The sequence below is a fragment of the Crinia signifera genome, chromosome 6 (genome assembly GCF_055691185.1).
Source record: "Crinia signifera chromosome 6, ASM5569118v1, whole genome shotgun sequence".
Lineage (NCBI taxonomy): Eukaryota > Metazoa > Chordata > Amphibia > Anura > Myobatrachidae > Crinia > Crinia signifera.
The window spans coordinates 252,653,027-252,677,526 of record NC_139222.1 but is presented as its reverse complement, the minus strand read 5'-3'; the positions used below and the strand labels follow the sequence as shown (position 1 = coordinate 252,677,526).

The 24,500-nt window shown below is 43.9% G+C and overlaps 1 protein-coding gene across 3 annotated transcripts in view; it reads left to right on the top strand.

Annotated features, from left to right (window-relative positions):
* CPEB3 (cytoplasmic polyadenylation element binding protein 3) overlaps window positions 1-24,500 on the top strand; it is a 132,186-nt gene that overhangs the window by 97,611 nt on the left and 10,075 nt on the right. For all 3 annotated transcript variants that reach the window (XM_083149334.1, XM_083149332.1, XM_083149333.1), the window contains 2 exons: window positions 18,854-18,972; window positions 22,033-22,147. In XM_083149334.1, coding sequence (XP_083005460.1) covers window positions 18,854-18,972; window positions 22,033-22,147 — 234 coding nt within the window. The remainder of the gene's footprint in view (window positions 1-18,853; window positions 18,973-22,032; window positions 22,148-24,500) is intronic.

Below are 24,500 nucleotides of genomic sequence, written 5' to 3'. Positions count from 1 at the left end.
CTTACAAGTGCCAGGAGGCACCCAGTTTTGGAACCACCAAGTTTGTTTAAACTGCCTTTGATGATATCTGCACCATCATTTGTATATCTTTTTTTCTGTCTATGGAGCTCACGGCTGCTCTTACACTAATTTCCCCCAAGTTGTGCCTATCCCGCATCTCCCTGACATCTGCTTCCCATACTTTGTTGAAGAGTCGCTTGGTGTTGGTCCTATAAATTATTATTCCATATATAATGGAATGTAACCTGTCAGACCCATTATCCTGATTCTATGTTTCTATGGCATAAATCAAGGCTGATCAGTTTTGTACGAAGCGCATGTGGAGTCAGAAGAGGGAGGAGACATGGACCACTGGCTGTACTAAATGCAAATTGAAGCAAATCTTAGGCTGGGTACACACTTGGCCAACAAAGTATCAGTCGACTGATCTAACGGTTGGTTAGGTTTACGCACAAATGATCTTGTGCATAGAATTGCCAATCTGAAGTCTCATACGTCTGGTCAACAGATGCACCTGGATATGTCTGAACACATGTGACGTCCTATTCATTGGAATGTATGAGCGAACAATCACACGGCTGTCAGGACCAATGTGGATTCCAATAATATCAGGATGATTACGGATATGTTGGGCCAGTGGTTCGATAAAAAGTGCATATATAAAGGCGGATAAGGGGCAACCTTATCTGGTGCCGCTGGTTTTCGGAAAGGGTTTGCATAGTAGGCCGTCTGACTGAAGTGATGCAAAACGATTACTATAGAGCGCTTGTATGGCCATTAAGAACTGTCCCAGAAAGCCAAAGTGTCGGAGAGATTGGTTTATAAATGCCCATGAGACCCTGTCAAAAGCTTTATCGGCATCCAGAGCAAGCACCAGGGAAGGGATCCCTTGTTAGTATTTATATAATGAGTAACGTCTAAAGCAGGCTTTCCCAACCACGGTCCTCAAGGCACACCAACAGTGCAGGTTTTGTAGATATCCAGGCTTGAGCGCAGATGACTTAGGGGTTTATTCTAGTTCATTCTTTCTGACAAATCCTTCTTAGATGGACAAAACCATGTGCACTGCAGGGTGGCAGATGTAACATGTGCAGAGAGAATTAGATTTGGGTGAGTTATTTTGTTTCTGTGCAGGGAAAATACTGACTGCATGATTTTACACTTCAATATAGATCTCACTTTGAAGAAAAACCCCACCCAAATCTAATTCTCTCTGCACAAGTTACATCTGCCCCACCCACAGTGCACATGGTTTTGTCCATCTAAGAAGGATTTTGTCAGAAAGAGTGAACCAAAATAACCCCCTTAATTAGTACCTGAGTGTTTCTGATTAAACCATCTGTGCTGAAGCCTGGATATCACTAAAACCTGCACTGTTGGTGTGCCTTGAGGACCGTGGTTGGGAAAGCCTGGTCTATAGTATGTCATCTGGTGTTGTCAAGTCTGGACTGAACGAAGCAAACCTGGTCAGGGTGGGTAAGTATGGGTAGAATTGTGTTTAGCTTGATAGAGAGCACTTTTGCAAAGATTTTACGATCAGTATAAAGGTGCCCATACACGTTACAATTATTGTACGCAATATCGGGGATGCAGTCGGAATCTTGGCGTTCAAAATCCCGACCGCCGAAATCCCGACACTTTCTCCCTCCGTGGGTGTCCACGACACCCATACAGGGAGAATAAATTAGTGTGCCGAGCGTAGCAAGGCACCGGGCCTGCTGTGTGGTGAGCGCAGTGAGCCCACAAAAGGGGGGGTGTCCATCCACGCACGCGCGCCCTCCCCCTGTCGGGATTCTGGTGTCGGGATTTTGAACGCCGGGATTTCATATCAATCCCCAATATCGCGTCTCGGTTTTTCAATGAGATGTAGTACAAAAAGTATGTGCAGCACTGAAGGTGCCCATACACGTTGTGATTATCGCATGCGTTTTGAACTTTTAAAGTTCAAAACGCATCCCATGTGGTTATAATCGCACCGTGTACCTGCGGGGATTCGATGCGATGCGCGTCCCCGTTATAATATTGTATAGCACAAAAAGTATGTGCAGGCAGTACTTTTTGTGCACAATCGCATCGCATCACATCACTTTTGTAGTACAGTGCGATGCAATGTACCTAGTGACCATTAGGGACTATATTCTTTAAAAAGAAAAAGGCTAAAGTCGCATCGCACAGTACATCGCATCGCATAGAAGAGGAAAAATCGCACAGCACCACTGTACAGTACAAAAGCACAACGTGTATCGGCACCTATACTTTTTGTACTAAATCTCATCGAAAAACTGAGATGCGATATTGTATACAATATTGTATATAATAGTTGTAACGTGTATTGGCACCTTTAAGGATTGATATGGAAAGGTAGTTGGTAAAACATTGGGGGTCTTTTATTAGGTTTGGGTATAACTGTGATCGTGGCTTTGGTGGTTCCTGAATGAAATGGGTCGCCTTCTAGGGTTAGGTTAAACAATTGTGTAAGGCAGTGGTTCCCAAACTGTGTGCCGTGGCTCCCTGGGGTGCCTCGGGACACATGCAGGGGTGCCCTGGGTTGGTAGTCCAGGACCAACTCAAATTATTAATGGTTAATTATTTATAAGCAAAAGCAATGCTGGTGGCTGCCATTAATAAAATGTGTACAAACAGAAGCAAATCCTGTCCTTTACCACATACCTGACCCAAAGAATCACATATAAACCCAATCTAATAAATATATTTTTGGCCTAGGGGTGCCGTGAAAAAATTTTGATACTCTAGGGTGCCGTGATTCAAAAAAGATTGGGAACCCCTGGTGTAAGGTGTGGAGTCAGAGTTGGATGCAGCTTATCCTGGAAATGTAACGGTGATCAACCACTGCACAAGACACGATTTTGTTGTGTTAACGAATATTTGTTAAATTGCACTAAAATCTAGAGACTTGATGGGCTTCTGGATTGTACCAGTGAGGTCACTGCACCCTAATAAACAGACATGCTGCTTTCTCCGTGTATAGTATAGTGAATTTTCTCACTTGATCCAAATTTAATTCCATGCCCCCACTACATTTAAAACTACGGTATTGTGTTCTTAATTAATTAACCTCTTGCTCATTAGGTGTTCCAACAAATAATCCAAATTCCTGCCGGGATTAGAATATGCTTAATGATTACTTTAGGCTGCAAGTTAGAACATTAGTCAATCGCTGGAGCATATAAACGGTGAGGGTTTATAGTCTGGTAAGGAAAATGTTTCACCTGAAGACTCTCATTATAAAGAAATCCTGGAAGGCTCTCCGCATTCTTGGCGTTTCACGTGGCAAAATTGTTGGTCTTGCTCTCCCTTCACGGAGCCAGGGAGCCTGCCATCCACTGCAGCTAAGTGCTTTACCATGCACGCCAAATAGTTATTCCTTCCATTACGGAGAGAATAGATGTAGTTTTGGCAGAATAGTACATACTACAAAACAAAAAAAGCATTCCCGTTATATTAATGTAATACACAGAAGCCGTTTCTTTTGTTTAGTGGCGCTTATGTGTTAAGGGCAATTTATGGTCAGGGCATCATGAAAGCTCAGTTGCGGTTTTAATTGAAATTTTTTATTTTTTTTTATTTATATTCCCATATAGTATAAGGGCTGTTGAACTATACTACTTTTTTTTAATTATCTGTTCTCTTTACGGACATGGCTGATTCCAGCAAGTGTGCCACAAGTGTTTTTTTTGTTGTTGTTTGTTTTTCTTTTCTTTTTTAACATACCCTTTTAAAACTAATTTAAATTGTGTACCATAGATAGTTTGTTGGGTACTTCTTTACTTTCACGGCGCCAGCATGGCGCCGCGCGTCAGTCCCCTTGCAGGGCTCGCTTCGCTCGCCCACGCTGCGGGCTCGGTGGCTCGCTACGCTCGCCACGCTAATTAAAATCAACTCCATGCCAACATGGATAGTGGAGGTATGAACTATCCATGTTGGCATGGCGTTAACTTCATTTATTTTACTTAGTTTGTGGCGAGCGTAACCCGGAAGTAGCGCGGCGCCATGCTGGCGCCGTGAAAGTAAAGAAGTACCGTTTGTTGCTTTTTGTGTGCGTTTATTTTTATTTGCATCTCAGGAAGTGTAGTGAGTGCACCAGATAATACCACAGTTATACTCCCCCTTTGGAGCCGCCATTGGTGGTGGGTTACAGCACAGTTTAAAATTCAAATAGGTGAGCCACACCCACTTCCACCAACTGCCATTCCAAACTGACTCGCTAGCAATTGGTGCAGCTCCCCTATTTGAATTTTGAACTTTCCTGCAGCCCCACCCCTGGAGCTGCAGGGGTGGGGCTGCGGGCAGCCATTGTTTCCTGCAGCCATTGTTTCTACCACCATTGTATTTTAATGGTTACATGGAGGGTGTTGGCAGCAAAGAGTATTATTGATACCCATATAACTGCTGTGTTGCGAAGAACAAAAACTCGCTAAATATATCCCAATCTCTCTTTCTCATTATTTACTATTTAAAACCGTGCAAGTGAACATGCTGCTGCAGTACTTATTTGGACGGCTTCCTTTTAGCACAGCCTTCTCTTTGGCACCAGATTGTTGTCTCTGTGCAGCGACGAAAGTTAATGCTCCTGAAAATAGTTTAATCATTAAGATGCAAACTGAAGGGCTAGAGTTGGCAAACAAGTTGCCTTGCTGGTTTTTAAAAAGTACAATATGATTAATTTGCTGTGGATAAGTTTCCAGGTTACACGTCCTCAGTTACATGAATAGGAAGCTACGCTTGGCTTCATCTTCTATTAAAACACGAGGGTACATTCGGGATGTTAACTATGTGTCTGGTAAACATGCGAGCAGGGTTCCTGAACAGTGTGTCCCTGTCGTAGAATGAGTTACACCCCGGATTTCCTCGCTCCCCGACACCATGTGGTTAGCACTAGACTTTCTAAATTTTGGATGTGTCTTTGGTGTTTATGTAGTCATTTTCAAGTGAATGTAGAGGAGGTTTTGGAACGTATGTGAGATGTTTAATTACAAATGTGTCCTCGTACACCTAATGTCTTTTTCCTGTATGATGTGAGACACTTGGAGAAGCTCCACCATGGGTAGCAAAGCCTGACCTATATCATCTTCCAGTGTACCAGGGACGCTAGGTTACTCGCTAAGTATGTGGTGGTGTTAAATGTATAAAGCAGAATGAAAACTGGCGGTAGGAAAGCTGCTGGTTTTTAAACCTTTTTTACTTGGATTTGCTACGTGGTAGCACACAGACCTACAAGTACGGCTAGGCCCAGTGGTCAGCATGCTCTTGCAATGAAGTTTTGCAGCTTAACCCCTTCCCGACGGGGCGTTTTTTCTTAACTTTTTTTTTTTTTCCTCCTCGCGTTCAAATAAGCGTAACTTTTTTAATTTTCCGGCTATATAGACACATGAGGGCTTTTTTTTTGCGGGACAAGTTGTACTTTTTAATGGTACCATTTACTATACCGTATAATATTCTGGGGAATCAGGAAATAATTCAATGTGGGGTAAAAAGGAAAAAAAACGCAATTCCACAATTTTGCGCTGGTTACGGTTTTTTTGGAGTTCATAGTTCGTTTAAAATGATGGGTTATCTTTATTCTATGGGTCGTTACGATTCCGGTGATACCAAACTTATATAGTTTTCGTTACGTTTTACCACTAAAAAAAAAATAGAAAATTTTACGTTTTTTCTAATTTGCGTCGCGTCGCCATGTTCTGCGGCTTATAACTTTTTTATTTTTCCACCTACGGACCTGGGTGAGGGCTCATTTTTTGCGGGCTGAAGTGTACTTTTTAATTAATACCATTATGGGATATGTGCGACTTTCTGATCTCTTTTATTTAAATTTTTTTGGGTAGGCGATGCGACCAAAAATCGTAGTTTTGGCGTTGGGAATTTTTTCCCGTTTACGCCTTTAACCGTGCGGGATAACTAATGTTATATTTTAATAGATCGGACTTTTAGGAACGCGGCGATACCAAATATGTTTATTTTTTTATTTTTTATTTATTTTTATTTGTGAAATGGGGAAAGGGGGGTGATTTGAACTTTTAATATTTTTTTATTTTTTTTTTATTTTTAAACTTTTTTTTTTTTTTTTTTTTTTTTTTACTTTTACTACAAGGCCCCCTAGTGTACTTGACCACTAGGGGGCGCGATCGCCTGTACTAGGTTCAGCCATAGAGCTCTATGGCTGAACATAGTGATTTTCAGCACTTCCTATTACATCCTGCCTCAGGCAGGATGTAATAGGAATGCTGACATGGCCAGCACAGGGGTCTACATTAGACCCCTGGCTGCCATGGCAACCGATCGGCACCCTCCGATCTCGCCGCGGGGGCCCCGATCGGCGCCGGAGGGGGGCCCCCCCCCTCCGATCAGCTATTAAAGCACTGCGGGCGCTTTGCCCACGGTGCTTAAAGGGTTTAACGGCCACGATCGGCGAACTCGCCGCTCGTGGCCGTGAGAGCAGGTACCTGGCTGTAATATACAGCCATTACCTGCTCTCTTTCAAGCCAGCTCACTCCGTGAGCTGGCTTGATTCCCCCGCAACCGTCATGTCGGGAAGGGGTTAAGTGGTAGAAATATTAAGAAAAATAAACTTTTTTTGGTGTCGCAACAGTATGTGCCACCGTATGCAGGGCTACCGTATACAGAGTAGCTGATTGGTTGCCATATGCCACTTCTCTTCTGGCTCACTTCTCCTCAATTATCACTGCTTCATACATCTACCCCCAAGATGTTTTGAAGTGGCCCATGGCAACCAATCAGCTGCTCTGTGTAGATGTTACTTCAGTGCTGATTGGTTGACATGGGCCACTTCTCCTCTGGATCACTTTTCCTTACTTATTACTGCTTCGTACATCTACCCCACAGTCTAAAGATAACTTAACAGTATGACAGGAAATGATCACCTGTATAGGAGAAGCTTGTTTTAGACAGATCTAGATCCCAGAATGGCACTGACCCTAGGAATCTATTGGGTTGGGCTCAACCTATTGGTTTAGGTTCATCTATTAGTGTTCTTTCTAGCACCCTGCACCTTTTGGAAATCAGTGAGTTCCTCTTTCCTGTATAGGGTGTCACTGTTCTGCTGTTGTGGTTCTAGCACAATTTGCTCTATGTCTCTGCTGAAATACAGATCAGGTAGTGTTAAAATTCCACACAGCAGAGAGTGACACCCCAGACAGGAGAGAGGAACTTCATAGCTTTTGAAAGGTGCAGGGTGATAAAAGAACACAAGATTGTCTCATGTTATTCTGCAAAAATCCTCTCCACAGTATATGTACTAGTTAGAGTAACCAATGTTTCATTATAATGTCCCTTATATCAGGGCCATATAAACCCATATGTAGGAGCCTCCGCTTCCAGATATATCTTCAAGCTTTAACCCCACTACAGCTGATGTTTGGGAAAGGCTTATGCCATCATTCACACTGTCAGTGCTCACACAGACACTAATACCCAGTTGAAAGGAAGCAAACAGTCTTTCCCCTCCCCCCATGGTCTCAGAACAAACAGCTGACTATTACACCTTTCACACCGCACAAACAACTGGTCCAAACCAGGTTTTTTCCGGGTCTCTGTGCGGTGTGAAACGCCAGTTGGAAAAAGCCGGGTCCAGCAACCTGGCTTTCCGACCCGGGTTAAAAGAAGGGTTTTACCTAGGTTGCTGGGCAGCGTCCGCTCCAAGCGCTGCCTCCTCCCCCACCCCCCATGATGCTACACCCTGCCCTTGTGGAGCGACTTGGCATTTGCAATGTGAAATGGGTATATGAGTGTGCCCTGCTACAGCACACAGGGGCAGGTTTATTAAGCTTGGTGAAGAGCTAAAATTGAAGGTGATAGTGGCTATTGAGAACGCATCAGCCAATCAGCTCCTAGCTTTCAAGTTACAAGCTGGGTTTAAATAACTTTATCACTTCACCAGGTTTCATAAATCTGCCTCATAGGGCAAAGTGCTTTTACCCATTGGATCCCCAGGACGCAGATAACATTTGTTCGAGAAAAAATAATAATGGGCACCAAGTCCCTGTATTGCCCCATGGCTTCAGCCTAGACTGCCTTATGGATAATATGACCCTGCCATCAATCCCATCACATTTTGTATTCTTAGAAATACCTAGATACAGTAAGTCAATCAGAAGATTGAGCTGGAATTATTATGCATGCTGTTTGCTTAGAAGCAGATGGCAGAGTTCAAGGGATAAATGCAATAGCCAGCTGGAAGCAGGAAGTGCGAGTCTGAAAGGATCTTTAAAGTGGCAATCATTTTCACAACATAACCAGTTTGGTATTGCAGTGGAAATGATTGCCGTTTTAAAAAGTTCGACAAGACCCGCTTCTTCTCGCAACATTATACAATGGGATATTTATCCTACAATACTCAGGTTTTGAATTTAGTGTTTGTTTTACCTTTTCAATTCTTATAACCCCAGATCACTACGGGCTTGGTTATTTTGCCCAAAATCTGTAAAAAGAAAAAACCTTCAAGGGATTTCATAACTAAAATATTTCTCCTGACAAACCTTCCATAACTGCTAAGCACAAGCCTGGCCAGTAATGGTGGTTTGCAAGATGCCTGTTGTTTTTTTTTTTACCAGAACTCGGATGACCCCATTGCAGGCTGGCATTGCACACCGCTCTCTGTTTTCATGCCCAGAAACATGGCTGCAGGGGAAAATAGAATGGGGTAATTAGCAGAGTGCGACTATGCAACTGATGAGTCCTAGTGATGTAAACAAAATGTGTAATGTGTTTTGCTACATAACTGCTTTGTACGCCCTGCAGTCCCCGAGGCCTTGCTGCGGTTTGGAAAACCATCATTTGGAATAGCTTGGTTTATGCCTGCATGTGTATATGTCCGTGTATGTGTCCCTTTTCTGTAATTTGGTGTGGGAGCGGGGGCTTTTATGGAACCTGTCTGGAAGTGTGGTTTTTGGGCCATTACAATACAGAGTAATACAGTCTCTGTTGCAGCTCATGTACGTGGCTCCAACACAGGCAATTATCATACATAAACCTTTTTATGTTCTTTAAAATGAAGGGTAACTTGGAGCGTGAAAGGAGAGACTCGTCACACTAAACTAGATCAATTAAGACCTCTGGTAGGAGATCCATTTGTGTTATTTACTGCTGCAAGGCAAGCATACAATCTGTACTCGCCATAGATTGCTATCAGCGTGTGATTTCTCTTTTTCAATTTCACTAACTCCTTGTTGGTTAAACAAAGAGAAGGGAGTCAGCAGGCAGTGGCTGCCGTTAGTGCTAGACATGCCGACATACTGCAGTGCTATATAGTGAATGTCAGGGGAAAATAATCAAAGCTGTTTTCCTATATCATTACTAAAAAAAAATACATAATAGAGCTATATCTGTTATTTCGTTATCTCTACTATGAACAATACGCAATTTTTATTTGATGCACAATCACTTCAACAGCATAAAAAAGCAAAAGCTATATAGTGTTTCAATATAAGAATGTAGTAATAAGTTTAGTGAGTACTGCCTTATTCTTTCCATTCTCTGATTCTTACAAGACTCAAGAATAAATCTCAAACACAGATAAATGGACAAGTAAACTGCGCGTCCAGCTGCTAGACAGTTAATATTCCTATAGGTTCCTCAATAAAACCTTCACCATACACCAACAACAAAATGGAATAAACTGGCACTCATTTCACTCATCCTGTCACTCATCTCTCCAAGCGCTGGATAAGTTTATTCCATTTTGTTGTTGGTCAAGAATAAATCTGTCCAACATAGTTCAAATCACTGTTTCAATGTATTGTTGGACTTTCATCAGGGGTCCTGATGAATGTCCACTAATATACTGAAATGTTGGACTGCCTATGTCAGACATGTATTCCTGAACGAGTCTTACGAGTGAAACTATATAAGCTCTCTCCGTATTTATTTCCACAGTAAGTGTGAATAGAATTTCTGTCTTATTAGTCCTTTTTCCGACAGCAATTTTTCGGCATAATTTCACAATGATTTGGTGATTTGTAACCCTGATTTGTTAATCTATAGGAAAGGAAGGTACAAATGTGATTTTTATATTGAGAAAAACATGTCTGTATATCTTACGTCGTACATGAAGTACAGTAAATGGATTTGTTTGTTATAATGTACGGCCGAGTCTTGCGTCATCCCAATAATTTAACTTTAATCCATATTGCATTTTTTGCCAGCATTTCTGAGGAACCTGAATTGTGTTCATTGGTTAGCAGATTCTCAAATCTTTCCCACTGATCTTGGCAGTCCTGGGCCTCGATGATACAACTAGTGAGAGAATAGGCAAGCAGGGGTGCCGAGAGGGGGGGGGGGAGCAGGTACACTTTACCCAGGCCCGGGCCTGTCAGGGGGGCCCTGGTCTGGACACACAGTGTTTTTAATTTGGTGTTTCTGAGTGCGCTGGAGTCAGCTGTTCAGCGGCGGATGTGGGCGGACATGGGCCGGCGTGGGGGCAGCAGCATCACAGAGGTCAGTTTGAGCATCATTCCGCTCTCCGACTCCAGGGCCTGCTGGGAGCCAGCCATGTGACTTGGGAGTTTACCGTGGCTCGGCGACAGGAGGATACTTCGGGTAGGTATTCCCTGGGTGCTGGGAGTAGCTGGGACAGAGGGAGGCCTCCTCCTGTGGGAGTACCACCCACTCTGCAGCATCCGACTCGCCCCATATTCCCATCCCAGCCGCCGCCACCAGCAGCAGGTGCCAGTGCCATGTCTCCAGCCCAGCAGTCCCAGACCTGGTTCCCCACCGATGTCCAGGTCACTGCATTCCAAGGTGGAAGGTGGGTGGCTGGGTGCTCTGTGTCTGCTGCCTCCCTGCATGCTGCTTTGGCTGAGATCCAACTCTGGAAATCAGCATGTAACCCCTGGCAGAGCATGTACTGTAACTCCATGACAACGAGCATGTTAACCCCTGGCAAAGCATGTAACTCCATGGCAACGAGCATGTTAACTCCTGGCAGTAAATAAAATAAAGCAGCGCTGAAATTTACAATGTAAAAATATTTATTACATACATTAATGTCAAAAGAAAAAAGTTTGGTACCGTGTTAGCCAGTTGATAAGAAAAGTTTTATTGTTCCTCAGTGAGAAAAACAAAATAGCAATCTAGCAAATATGATACCTTTTAATGGCTAACAAAAATAAATGTTGTTAAAATGCAAGCTATGTTATTTTGTTTTGTTTTGATCTTAAGAATGTCCATCTATCACATCTTGTTCCTACTCTGCTGTGTATATATATGTATTTCTTCACACACCTTGTTATACCATGCCTGAGGAAGAGACCTAAGCAGTCTGGAAAGCTTGCATTTTAACAACATTTATTTTTGTTAGCCATTAAAAGGTATCATATTTGCTAGATTGCTATTTTGTTTTTCTCACTGAGGAACAATAAAACTTTTCTTACATACATTAATAAAACACCTTGATAAAGCAGTCAGTAGGCACTGCGAAACGCGTTGGTGCTTCATCGGTTGGACCCACATTGTCCCAAGGACTTCACCTCTTTTCACCATAAGGACCACCTCACCTGCTTAAATCATCTGATCGGATAATCCACCATCTTGGAAGTCTCAAGCCACAGAACAACGTTGGATACCTGACCACTCGCAGCAGTGGGACTCCCGATCGGCTAATTCCCATCTATGCCATCGGTTGCAGTCCGTAATAACAACATCAGGATACCACCAAGTGGCAAATAAGGACTCCCTCACCCTCTTTTCCCCTTTTGCCCTGAGGATCAGAGCAGGTTCTGAAATACCATCCTATCATCGGTGATCACTTCAATATTGGTGACTATAACAATTGGGTCCACCCTACAACCTTTTATACCATTGGTTCATTTTTTAATGCTTAATATGTTTTATTAATGTATGTAATAAATATTTTTACATTGTAAATTTCAGCGCTGCTTTATTTTATTTATTGTTTTTTCTTGTATTTGGGAGCTGACTACTCCCACAAGCAGCTGCTGTTCTGATTAAACCACCCCTGGCAGGCGCTCCTAAACCAACCCAGGTTGGCCCACTTTTCCTCTAACTCCTGGCAGAGCATGTAACTCCTGGCAGAGCAGGTTAATCCCATGTCAAAGAGCATGTTAACCCCTTGCAGAGCAGGTTAATCCCATGGCAACGAGAATGCTAACCCCCTAATATGCAATGAGCATTACGGTGTGTGGAATAATGTGTAATGGGCATTATGTCATGTGGTAAAATATGTAATAGGTATTACGGTGTATGGCATAATGTGTACTGCCCACTACGGTGTGTGGCATGTAATGAGCACTATGGCATGTGGTACAATATGTAATGGGTGTGTGACATGTGTAATGGGCATTACGGTGTAAATTTTTGTCCCTGTATCCACCTTGGAAGCAGTGGTGTAACAACGGGTCAGTTTCGTCCGTGTGGGCCCCAGGAAGTTGTTGTTGTACCGGGGCCCAGGATTTCTCTTGGCGGCCCTGTAGGCAAGACCAACTAACCTAACATTATAGAAAGGAAAAGGTTACTATACCGCGCTCACCTATGGGTTGTTTGCTTGGCGCTGTTACAAGTTGCAAAGAAAGGAAGGGCTGAAGCGCTGCCTGTGTCTAAGTTAAATGATGATTGAGTCAGTATTGCGTGCATAAAGTGCTTTATTCAAAAGTACAAATGATGCAGATAGAAATACACACGATAAATAATAAATACTAGAGTGAAGTGTGATGGGGGAATGGGTAACAGTGTGGGCCCTTGGCGTGTACCTCAGAGAGCCCCCTCGGGGAATCAGGGAGTCAGCGGATCCCTTTGTACCATAAACCCGGCCTGGGTTTATGTCTCTCTGGGTTCTATGCTGATTTTGCTGGGTAGGCACTGTGGGGGTAAAAGTCTCGTACGTCCGCCCTGGTTGCCCTTGGCAGATTTGAGGGGGTCAATGCAGTTAATGAGCGGGATGAGCAGGAAGCGGCGTCCCGCTAACCTGCTTCTTACCCGGTGGGTGACTGGGAGTCTTTGTAACCTAACATTATATACTGCGTGTTTCAGAGTAACAGAATTACTTCCTTGAGCGTAAGGCGATCAGGAGCACAGTGCTATGGCATCGCTCTCTGTGAGGAACGTTCTGCCAGGTACTGTATTGCTACACAGTGACTAAGCTCAAACAGGCCTGGAACACTTCCAGCAATGTGACCTTGAATGCAGCTTAATGCTGTGGGCTCCCCAGCTACTAGAGGCCTGCTGGTATAAGAAAATGCCATGCCCCAAGTGCTCACGCTGGCATTATGGGCGCATAACTGGGTCAGATGAGTCTCTTGTGCTGTATTTTGTGTGTAAGCCGCTTCCAAGAAATGCAGATTTTTTAATTTCCATATGTATGAGGAATAAGAAAAGGAAATCTAGAACATTTATATTGCTTTTTATAGTCTTGTTGTGATATTAAATCATTTGTAGAGTTGTATCCTTCACTCATTTGATTATAAATGGTTTTCTCTGCTATGCTGGCACCCCAAACTCTTTGGCTGCTAGTAGGGGTCAGTAGCCTTAAGTGCAAATGACCTTATCTGTAGGATAAGGTTATTTCCCGGAGGAAGTAAAATCGGCATGTACCTGTTGGTAGCATCACCGGGCAGTTATCAGGACGCACAGGGGAGAGTAAGCTTGTGTCAGATTCCTGAGCGCTTGTTGGCCACCTGCGGCTCTTGCTTCCATATAAAAGCAAGTGCACCGTCCTATTACAACTAACCTGGAACCGGTCTGTATTCTCAACCAGGGCAGAAGTCTGTCCCTTCATAGCATCCTAGCTACCCTTGTCCCATCAGGGATGATATGCTGATAACTTAGCCTGGCATGGTACATATTCGAGACACCATACAAGAACGCTTTGAGGGAGTCAAAGGTGTGACCATGTCCCCATTCAGATAATGTGGACAGGGCATTAGTTTAATTACAGTTCCTCAGTTGTGTTTATTAATTGCCTGTGCTGCTAGACGGTACATCAGGCCGGCTAGGCATCAAGTGGAACAGTGAAGGATTATAGTAAATGCCCAAACATGTAGACATTGTGTGATGATGGGAACTTGTGGAAGCCCCAGATAGAATAGGGTTCCTGTTCCTACACCTCTACCTCAGGCTGCCCTAAGCCCCTAACTCGATACGTCTACAAGTCCGTAAGGATGTAACTTTGTAGTATAATAAATCGCTTTGTCTATAGGCGCCCGGGTGTTTCTCACTGTAGTTACCACTCATGTTTCATTTATAAAGCGCTAACACATTATACAGTGCTGTACATTGTGGTCATCATGGCAGAAACATGTGGAAGTGGCATTTACCTAGTGCAACCACGAGGGGCAAGGAGACTGCATAATTATCCGAGGCTAGCTCTTGTACTGGGAACACGTATATGAACACCCTGGCTTGTAATGACGCATTTATCTGATTTATTGCCCAGCTATTTGACACAACCGAGCTAGTTATGTTATGTGGACGCATTTCTGGTAATGCTTTAGATTTCATTGATGCACCTGCTTTATCCTATGTTTAGAGGCAAATTTTTGTGGTCGGGCCGATACTAGATTCCACTATTAGAGTCCACCAGCCTGGTTCTACAGAAACATCATGATTGGATCACTGCCAGCTCCTCCCTCTTCATGGCAGCTATGGCTGGCTGGTCTTGAGGTTGATGACTTCTGGCATACAGCATTTAGAAAGGTTTTGCTCTCCTCAACCCGCTCTCCCCCTTTCTAATGCTACATAAGAAAGTGACTCTGATGGGGGTTTGAGTAGCGGGGTGACCTGCTGTGTTGTCCCCAGCAGGGGGCACCCCTAGCCATGTGCCTCCAAGCCCTAGTGGGAATTATTCCTTTTCCAATATAAACAAGTAGAAAGTCCATTCTCTAGTTGAGCCCAGTGTTCTTTCTACAAGAACACTATTGTACGCGTCTGTGCATAGTCATAATACACTGAGGTTTTATTTTGAATAGTTGAGTAGTTTTTCTATTTATGGCTTGTTATGAAACAGCCTCGCTTGCATGAGTGCATTTTCTCTGCATTTTTCATGTGTTTGTTGCTGTAATGCTATCACAATACAATGTCTCCATGTCTTATTGGGGATAATGTGATGTGAGTGCATTGTAATCTTCCTTCTGTTCGTCTCGTGCACATACACGAATGAAGGACACCTGGCTGCTGGGGCCTCTAAATGACATTTTAATGCAGTTCTTCTTTCTCATTAATTAACCTGCAAGCCTTTAGATGTTAAATGATAGAGCTCTCATCAGCTGTGTGACTTGTCTCCAATGTGCCTGCGATGAAGGTGACCTTGGATTAACATGTTTTTTTTCCATCATTTGATGAGCGTTCGAGAAGCCTCATCCGTTCTCCTCTAAACCAGCGTCAAAGCTTATGTCGCCTCATCGATGTTGATGTGATGTTATTAATCCTAGAATAGCTTTATACTAGAAATGTGCAGTGATAATGGCGGCTACAGGTTAACCATTCAATTACAAGCTGTTCAGAGATAACAATTGTTAAATTATGGAACATATCTCAAAAACCATCATTGTCATTGGAGGGTTTATTTGAACCAGGCTCTGGGTTTTTCCCATAACATACTGTAGCTACATGTCTCACAATATTATTATTAGGGTTACAGCAGTGGCTCCCAAACTGTGGGGTAGATGTGAGAAGGGAGGGGAAGAGCGTCAGAGAAGAAGTGGCCCATGGCAACCAATCGCTGCTCTGTATAATTTTAAATTATGCAAATTATAGATGTTACTTCAGTGCTGATTGGTTACCATGGGCCACTTCTCCTCTGGCTCACGTCTCCTCCCTTATGACTGCTTCATACATCTACCCCTGTATACCCTGGGTTCTATGTGACCCTTTGCAGTGGTCCAGGACAAAAACAGATAATTTATGCTCGATGTGATAGGCAAAAACCATTTCTATTGGCTGCCAGTCATAAAATATGTGGGCAATTAGAACCACCATGATGTCCACCACATAACTAACTAAGGGTGGTGGTTAAGCACACTGTACTTATTTTAATATATATTCAGTTTATCAACAAAAAAACATTAGAACTTGGGCTGATGCTCTAGGGCAGTGGTTCCCAACCCTGGTCCTCAAGTACCCCCAACAGTGCACGTTTTCCAGGTCTCCACACGGAATCACAGGCAAAATAATTAGCTCCACCTGTGGATCTTGTAAAATGTGTCTGAATAATGAGTGCACCTCCCAGGTGACCTGGAACACATGCACTGTTGGGGGTACTTGAGGACCAGGGTTGGGAACCACTGCTCTAGGGTGCCTTGATTTAAGAAAGTTTGGGAACCACTGTGTTGGTGTCTTTGGTATATATTCAATTGATGTCGAATCCATTCCGAAATTCTTTTGACGGAATGGATCCGGCATCCATTATTCAAAGCAGCGGCCAAATCCAGATGGATGTCGGATTTGGCCTCTGATTGATGCTCACCCGGCCCGCACCGTGGACCGGGTGAGCACAGCGACGGGAGGCAGCGGGAGCCGGGACAGGGCCGGGTGAGCTGCTCCCGTCTGGTGCGGCAGGTGAGTACGGAAGGTGGTGGGAGGGTACGGGTATGCTGCGGGATGGTATGGGAGCTGGTGGACAGGAAGGCGGCGCCGTGTAAGCTGTTGCTGGTCACCCTGGTGCCGTCCTCCCTGTCTCAATCGACACCTTTTCATGTCTGATTGGTTTTGGCTGTGTTTCCATCAACAGCAGGTGGATTAGCTCTATTCAGTTAATCCACCTGGTTTTCAACCTGCAGAAAAAAAAAAAAACAGCTGGCACGGACTAGATCGGAAGCATGATGGACCCATAGTGTCTGTGTGTTAGGGAATGTGGGTTGTATGCTCTAATGGGGTCAGGGACTGATGTGATGTTCTGGACTGGGGGTGCTTTGAGTCCTATGGAGAGAAAGGGGAATATAATCGTATGAGTTCTCTGATTAATTGCAGATAACATTCCTGTGCTACTTTCATTGTGTTAATGACTATATCTATTTACACGTTTTGAGCCTCCTGACCATTTTTGAATCCATATTGGACAGTGCTTCCATTGTAAATATGGTCCCACTAACCTAAAGACTGGTTTGGCCCAGTGGAGAGATCAGTTTAAGGGCCAGATGTACTAAGCTTCAAAAGTGATCAAATGGAGAGTGATAAACAGCCAGCCAATCAGCTCCTATCTGTCCTGTCACAGACTGTGTTTGAAAAATGTCAGGTAGGAGCTGATTGGCTGGCTGTTTATCACTCTCCAATTTATCACTTTTGAAGCTTAGTACATCTGGCCCTAAATCTCTAAGCCAGGGGTTCCCAATCTTTTTTGAATCACGGCACCCTAGAGTATAAGAATTTTTCCACGGCACCCCTAGGTGTAGAAAAATAAATATACAATGAAGTAGATTGTGTTTGTATTTGATACTTCGGTTCAGTTATGTGGTAAAGGGCAGGATTTGGTTCTGATTGTATACATATTTATGATTGGCAGCCACCAGCACTGGTTTTGGACATAAATAATTGATCATAAATAATTGGAATTGGTCTTGGATCACCAACCCAGGGCACCCCTGCAAGTGTCCCAAGGCACACCAGGGAGCCACGGCACACAGTTTGGAAACCACTGCTCTAAGCAATAAAAATTATTTAAACTTTCCATAAAACTGGTCCCTGCAACTTCCCACACGTTACTCATCCTGAACATACTACACAGGACATATTTGTCGCCACATCATTTTTATTTGATGATTGATGACCATTTATGTCCTCGATGTGGTTCACAAAGGGCAGAGTTGTACCATTGCTTATGGGAATGTCCAATCTTAAGGAGATTGTGGGTTCATATATTGTATGGAGGTATAGTAACCAACATATAGTAACTTCTTTACCTCTATCTCCCGAGTGGCCAATATTTGGCGTTACACAGGCGAAGACTCCAGTGACACGGGGAATAAAGAAACTATTACTAATGATATCAGTGGCTGCTAAAAAAAAAAAAAGCATTCTCCAGCTTTGGTTACACCCACAGCCCCGCCATTCACACTTTTCTTGAGTAAACTATTTTACATGTTTAGGGGGGTATTTAAAATGTGCAGATATTTCCTGATAGGGGAAATATCGGCAGTCACCTATTCAATTCTGAAGTTAACGACAGCATTAAAGGGTGTCAGATTTCACTTATAAAGTCAGACCTGTTTTGTTGGAAACTGCAGCGGATTGTCGCATAAACGGCAGTTTTTCGCTGATCCACCAACTTTCCAACACTCGACAGCGAGAACATTCAATTCCGACTGTCAAGTTACTGTTGGATAAAACAAACATGTCCCAGGATTCAGACTGTTGGGATGTTCCGACAGTTGGAAACCCATATTGAGTACCCTTTTGACTCACCTTAAATTCCTCCTTATATTTATAGTTTTCCTTTGTATTATCTTTTTTTTAACAAAAAATAACCATATAAAAAAATTGGAAGATATATTCCTTTAAATAGTTCACTGTACACAATGTATAACGATTTAGGCAAAAAATATACTTCAATTGTTTTTTTTATATTATATAATGCTTCAATAACGTAATTTATTTGGGAGATGGGGGGAAAAATGGTGGTACTGTATTTCAGAGGGGAGGCTCCAACTAAATCGCTGCTTACAAGTTTTTCTTTTTAATCTATTTTAAAATTCTATCTGTATGCTATAACCGGTGTGAAAATAAGCATTTTCTATGCAAAGCTCAGAGCGTTTGTTCCTCTCCAGGCATGAATTGAAATGCTTATGTACTGGAAAATTGGATTGTTCTATAAATAGTGCAGTGCGGTGATGACGACCATGCCTGACGTGGCTGTTCTTGCTTTTTTGTAAAGGTTATGCCTTCCTGCTCTTTCAAGAGGAAAGTTCCGTGCAAGCACTGATTGATGCCTGTTTAGAAGAAGACGGCAAGCTCTACCTGTGTGTATCCAGCCCCACCATCAAGGACAAACCAGTAAGGATCTTTGTTCTGGGTTATAGCCGCTCTTTCCTGTTGCCTGCAGCTGTAAGCCTGACGTTTCTATCCTGTTATCAGGGGCTTTGCACTAAGCAGGAATACATGCATCTCTTTACCCTGTCATTTGCAGTGCAGCCACTATGTAGTGTAGAACACTGAAAGAGAAGCCCTCGTGTCACACTGTCCGAAGAAGACTAAAGGTCCGTACGCACTTGGCGATTATGCCCAGCGTGTATTGACAAGAATATTGGGGGGGGGAAATCAATGGGCTGAAAATCACTCAGTGCATACACACTGAGCGATCTTCGCCCATCTACGCGATATTCCCGGGGGTGGACGAATTTCCATAGCGGCTCTTCTGCTGGTATTACCGGCGATGATGCATGAGCGCACATCAGTGCTCACCGCTGGCCCGTACACACTGAGCACCTTTTAGCTCAAAGTTGCACAGTGTGTATGGACAATTAGGAGCTCTGTGTGACGATACACTGTAGATAAAGCAGTCTCGGTTCCCAAGGTATTTCAATCCTTTGTAGTTTACTGATGGCAGCTTTCTGAGTGCAGAGGTCAGTCCGTCGATCAACCATTTCATTACAGTGGTCAATCGTATATACTGGTAGACTTTATGCCTATGGTTAATACTAGGGAACAAGATGGCTTGATGACAGGTGGAGCCGAGTTTATTGCATTGAGCGGCATTATAACGATTTGCCTTTATTTTTAATATCCTAAAGCGAATGCAGGAAACCTAATCACAGATTCTCAAATGATGTCCCGTCTGTGATGCTCTGTCCCTTACGTGGGCATATTGGCTGGCTCGTGGTATGAGTCTCCCCTTCCTCTGCTTCCCTCTTCAACGTTACCTCGCCATCAGTGGCGTTATTGCACTATGAGGGTAATTCAGACCTGATCATCGCTCTGCTTAGTTGCAGAGCCCTGCAATCGGGTATACGCCACCCAGCTAGAGTGAAATCCCGCCCCGTGCACGCCTGTGATTTGCTTAGCGCGGCCCCTGTGCAAGCTGCTCACTATCAAATGAGATTTTCAGTGTGTGCAGTCTGTGCGTAGCCCAGGACTCACTCGGCGGATGTGATTATAAACAGGCTGATTGGTGCCGGACCTGACCTTACACGCATTGACCTCAAATGCATGGGCACGCCTGCGTTCTCCCAGATCTCAGAAAACTGGCTTTGTGTCAATCACCTTGCATACCGCCAGTGAGAAGTAGCAGGATTGTTATTGCAAGATTGCCTCAGGCATGCACCCAGCCTGCAAAATCGCTGCCATGCTTTCAAGTCTGAATAACCCCCTATGTTTATTTATTTATGTGGCTGCTTAGCAATGTATGGAGTTGCTAGCAGTGGCTTATAGCAGTGCTCTCCAACATCTTATAGCTAGTTATACCCAGATGCATGTGGCCATACACTTCCTTATGGGATACAGGGGTAGATGTATGAAGCAGTGATAAGGGAGGAGAAGTGATAAAGTACCTGGTACTTCATCACCGGCCAATCAGCTTCTAACTGTCCCTTTTTAAACTCTGCCTGTATCTTAACAGTCTGGAGCTGATTGGCTGGTGATAAAGTACCAGACACTTTATCACTTCTCTTCCACTTATCACTGCTTCATACATAAACCCCACAGTGAGAAACCACATATAAACCACATCCCAGCAACTTGCATAGAACTCCTCCTCTTTCCAGGAACAGATCTGAGCACAAAGATACACAGAGCCTTTCATAAGACCGACCTATAAAGCATCCATGCTGCCTATACAGGAAATATACATATAGAACACGTATAGTATAGAGGTGACCAATCCATATATAAAGGACATTTCTTAAACCACAGGTCTTCAACCTGTGGCCCTCCAGATGTCGTGGAACTACATGTCCCAGCATGCCCTGGCAGTTTTGGCATCTCTTATAGGAAAAAATGTGGCAATGCATGTGGGAACATGTAGTTTCACAACATCTGGAGGGCCACAGGCTGAAGACCCATGTCTTAAACAATGCTCCGCCAGTCAGTACACACACACAGTAATGTAAAATCAAGATGGGTCAGTTTACCACCTGTGCCCCGCTGTGCTGTGCCCCACACACCTCATGGCATGCAATGGGTGTGTACTATAAGGTATAACCGTTTCAGAACGATGATCAGAACGCCCATGTGTGCAGTTATTACAGCAGCTTATGCATACAATAAATGCACATCACTTATGTAATACAAAACCTAGATGATGATATGTTATTGAGAACCACTATTATAATACTATACAGTTTTTTATATCAAATCCCATTTATAAAAACATAGAGAAATAGCATTATACATGGAGCAGGGCTAGGCAGTGTTTGTTGATGAGGAACTACAGTCATGTCCTGCTAAAACTGTGGAAACCCCCTACCATCCATTTGCATGCCAATGGGACCCTCCCTCATCTTTTAATAGTCGCAGGCATATGTAAGGGTGGTTCAGACTCGTACATATGTGCGTAGAGTTCCAGGGAATTGGGCAGGCAGCTGACATCCGGTTAGGTCAGCTCCCCCCCCCCCTGCATTTGCGTCACAAATGCATTCGCATGTGTACGCCCAGCGGTTTCATGGGAACGCCCATGATGAAACGCTGTGCGTTCACATATGTGAATGGCCCAGCCCGGCAACCACTTGCAAGGCTGGGAGCATGCACTTGGCGAACAGACTTTTCACAGAGTTTGCACGCACCCAGTGTATACACATGCACAGAACATCAGTCCCCGTGCATATTCATGGCCGAGTGAGTCAACCAGAATAAGGTCCATAGTCTATTTCCGCTGGGGGCATGGCCAGCAGCTCACGGAACCACTGGCCATGCCCCTTAAGTGACAAAATGGGGGCGTAGCCTCATGGGAGTTAAGTGATTTGTGGGCCACCTTGTTGCCAGGCCATTCCCCTAAAGTTCGGGTCCCGCCTCCCTTGATTCGAAAGTTGGGAGTTGTATACGAGAGGAGTATTGATTATAAAATCATTTATTGAACTCTACACCATTAATTTTGTTTTCTAATGTTTTATGTCAATGCAGGTCCAGATCCGTCCCTGGAATTTGAGTGACAGCGACTTTGTGATGGATGGCTCTCAACCATTGGATCCTAGAAAAACCATCTTTGTCGGTGGCGTCCCGCGGCCCTTACGCGCCGGTAAGATACATGATATTTCCTGGCGAGGGTGGTATGTAAGGTAATGGAACGGCATGTTAGGATGTGTCCACGGGTTCGTTGGCAAGAGCCCCGGTGCACCTGTGTCCCGGAAGAGCTATTCCAGCTGATAAGACCCGGTGCAGATCAGAACTATGGAACTATCTGGTTGACGAGCTAGGCTGCAAACTTCGCAGCCTTGCAAGTCCCCTAGACGCTGCCGACCCCCCTCCGACTTCGCACTCTGCGATTCTCCACACTGCTGCCAATGGATGATTTGCATAATCATCCATCCGCAGCCGTGGTGGAGAAATCATTCGATGGCCGGCGACCATCGAATGATTTCTCCATTGCTCGCAGATCTAAGACACCTCAGGGCGATCTCCGAGCACCCTGTGCAGGAAACGGCCGGACGCCACCAAGCCCGCACCCATCCATGGGAACGCCCACCGTTTTCATGGGAATGCCCATGAAATGCTGGGCATTCCCATGGGTGAATCCCCTGGGCTGCCACCCCCCCCCCCCCCCTGTCTGGACTTCTGTGTGTGTGTGTGAGCGCTGTGGCCACTCGCACACAGCGCATAAATAACAATGCGCATACGCAGTTGCCAAAAATTGGTCCCCTGTGCGAATGTGTGTGGAGGACCAATTAAATCAGAATCACCCCCTATGTGTTCTCAGCCAATCCGCCAGGCGATGAGCCGACATTACTGTGCTGCCTATATACACTGATAAATGTATGACAGCGCGATGTATGCAGCATGGTATTATTACCGGTATCTTCTGATTGGCTCTGTAGCATGGCCAACTAGGAGATATCAGACGCGTGCGATGACAAGCACACACTGCACATACCAGGCGATTTATCATTCCAATTTGCCCAAACATGACCTATTGTACAGATGTCATCCTGGTGTGCATCCAGACTAACTGGCGATAAACATGCCGACATCTGTGGGTGAGTGTGTCTGTCTATTATTGATAAATCCCACCTTGACTCCCTTTCCTCTATGCACTCCTCTATGTAAGCACATAAGACACCACCTCATAAAAGCCTATCCCTCATAACTCGCTAGTCTACCCCCTTTCTGGCTTCTCTGTTGTCTCTTCTTGTATGTTTCAGCAGTTCTCTAAACACGTAAATGAGATGTTTGGGTATATCAAACCAAATATACATAAAGATTGGGTATTTCTATGAATCAGGGCTGTAGTTATGCGGATGAACATTTTGAAAGCCCTATGGTTGCTTATTCCTTTATATTGACAACAGCCATTGAATTACTTCTCAGTGGCCACCTTACAGTAATAGTTCTGCTTGTCTGTTAATCTGGGTTATGCTGTCACCGGTTCAGACAAACATGCCTCTGTTTGACCACCTTTAGCAGACAGTACCTGTACAGCCATCGCTCTGTAGCTATGCAGAGCTAGCTTCAGGACATTAGAGATGATTGGCCTCTGGGGCAATATAAAGGTTTGTGTATTTTCCGCAGCTAAATGTAGAAATCACCAAAACGGCATTTTTAGCTGTAGAACTGCTTATTTCCCTGCTTCATTTGTCGCTGGCAGACAGCTGGAATTGTTTTCTATCATTATAGCTGTAGCAATAAAAATCCGAAATTTGTAATTGGCAAATGGCAGCCGTCCCCGTTTTCCGGAGCGTAGACTGGAGCAGTGCTTTGGTAACTGTGAAAAAAAAGGTGTTTTTTTTTCCCCAGCACTGATTCCCGTACACTTTCCTAACGGTCTGGAAACCGTGCAGGACTGGTCCTGCGACCTCATTGTAAATTTAAATACGCTTCTGTCTGATTGAACGGTTTCGATGTTCCTCTAAAACTGCATTCGTAAATGTAGGAATACAGCTCTTCCTGTATTTCCATTGCTATGGGTCGCATATGCTCAACAATAACAATATACTTTCGCTAAAAAGAAAAAACTCCTACAATAAACGTGATCCAATAGTTGTCCCCTGCAGTGATTTCCAAAAAAGGAATGCTCAGTCCTTATAATCAACAATATAACAAACAGACCTATAAAAACTCCGCTGGGGACAACCTTAATAGGACTTAGAATTTATTAATTATTCATAGATCACTGGCCAGTGAGGATATTAAAAAGCAATAATACACAGACCGAAACAGACAGACCAACATAAAAAGCAAATGGTTCGATTGGTTAGCAGCTATTCTGTTTTCTTCAGAGTTTCTTTTAAAAGTTATTTTTCCTTTTTTTTTAGCTTGTACTCAAGTTAGTTAGAAAGTATGCATAATTTATAAATGCAGTCGATATGTTCGTCTATTGAAAAATGTATATAAAAAGATAAAAATCCGTCTCTCTTGTTTTGTCTGGCCAGACATAC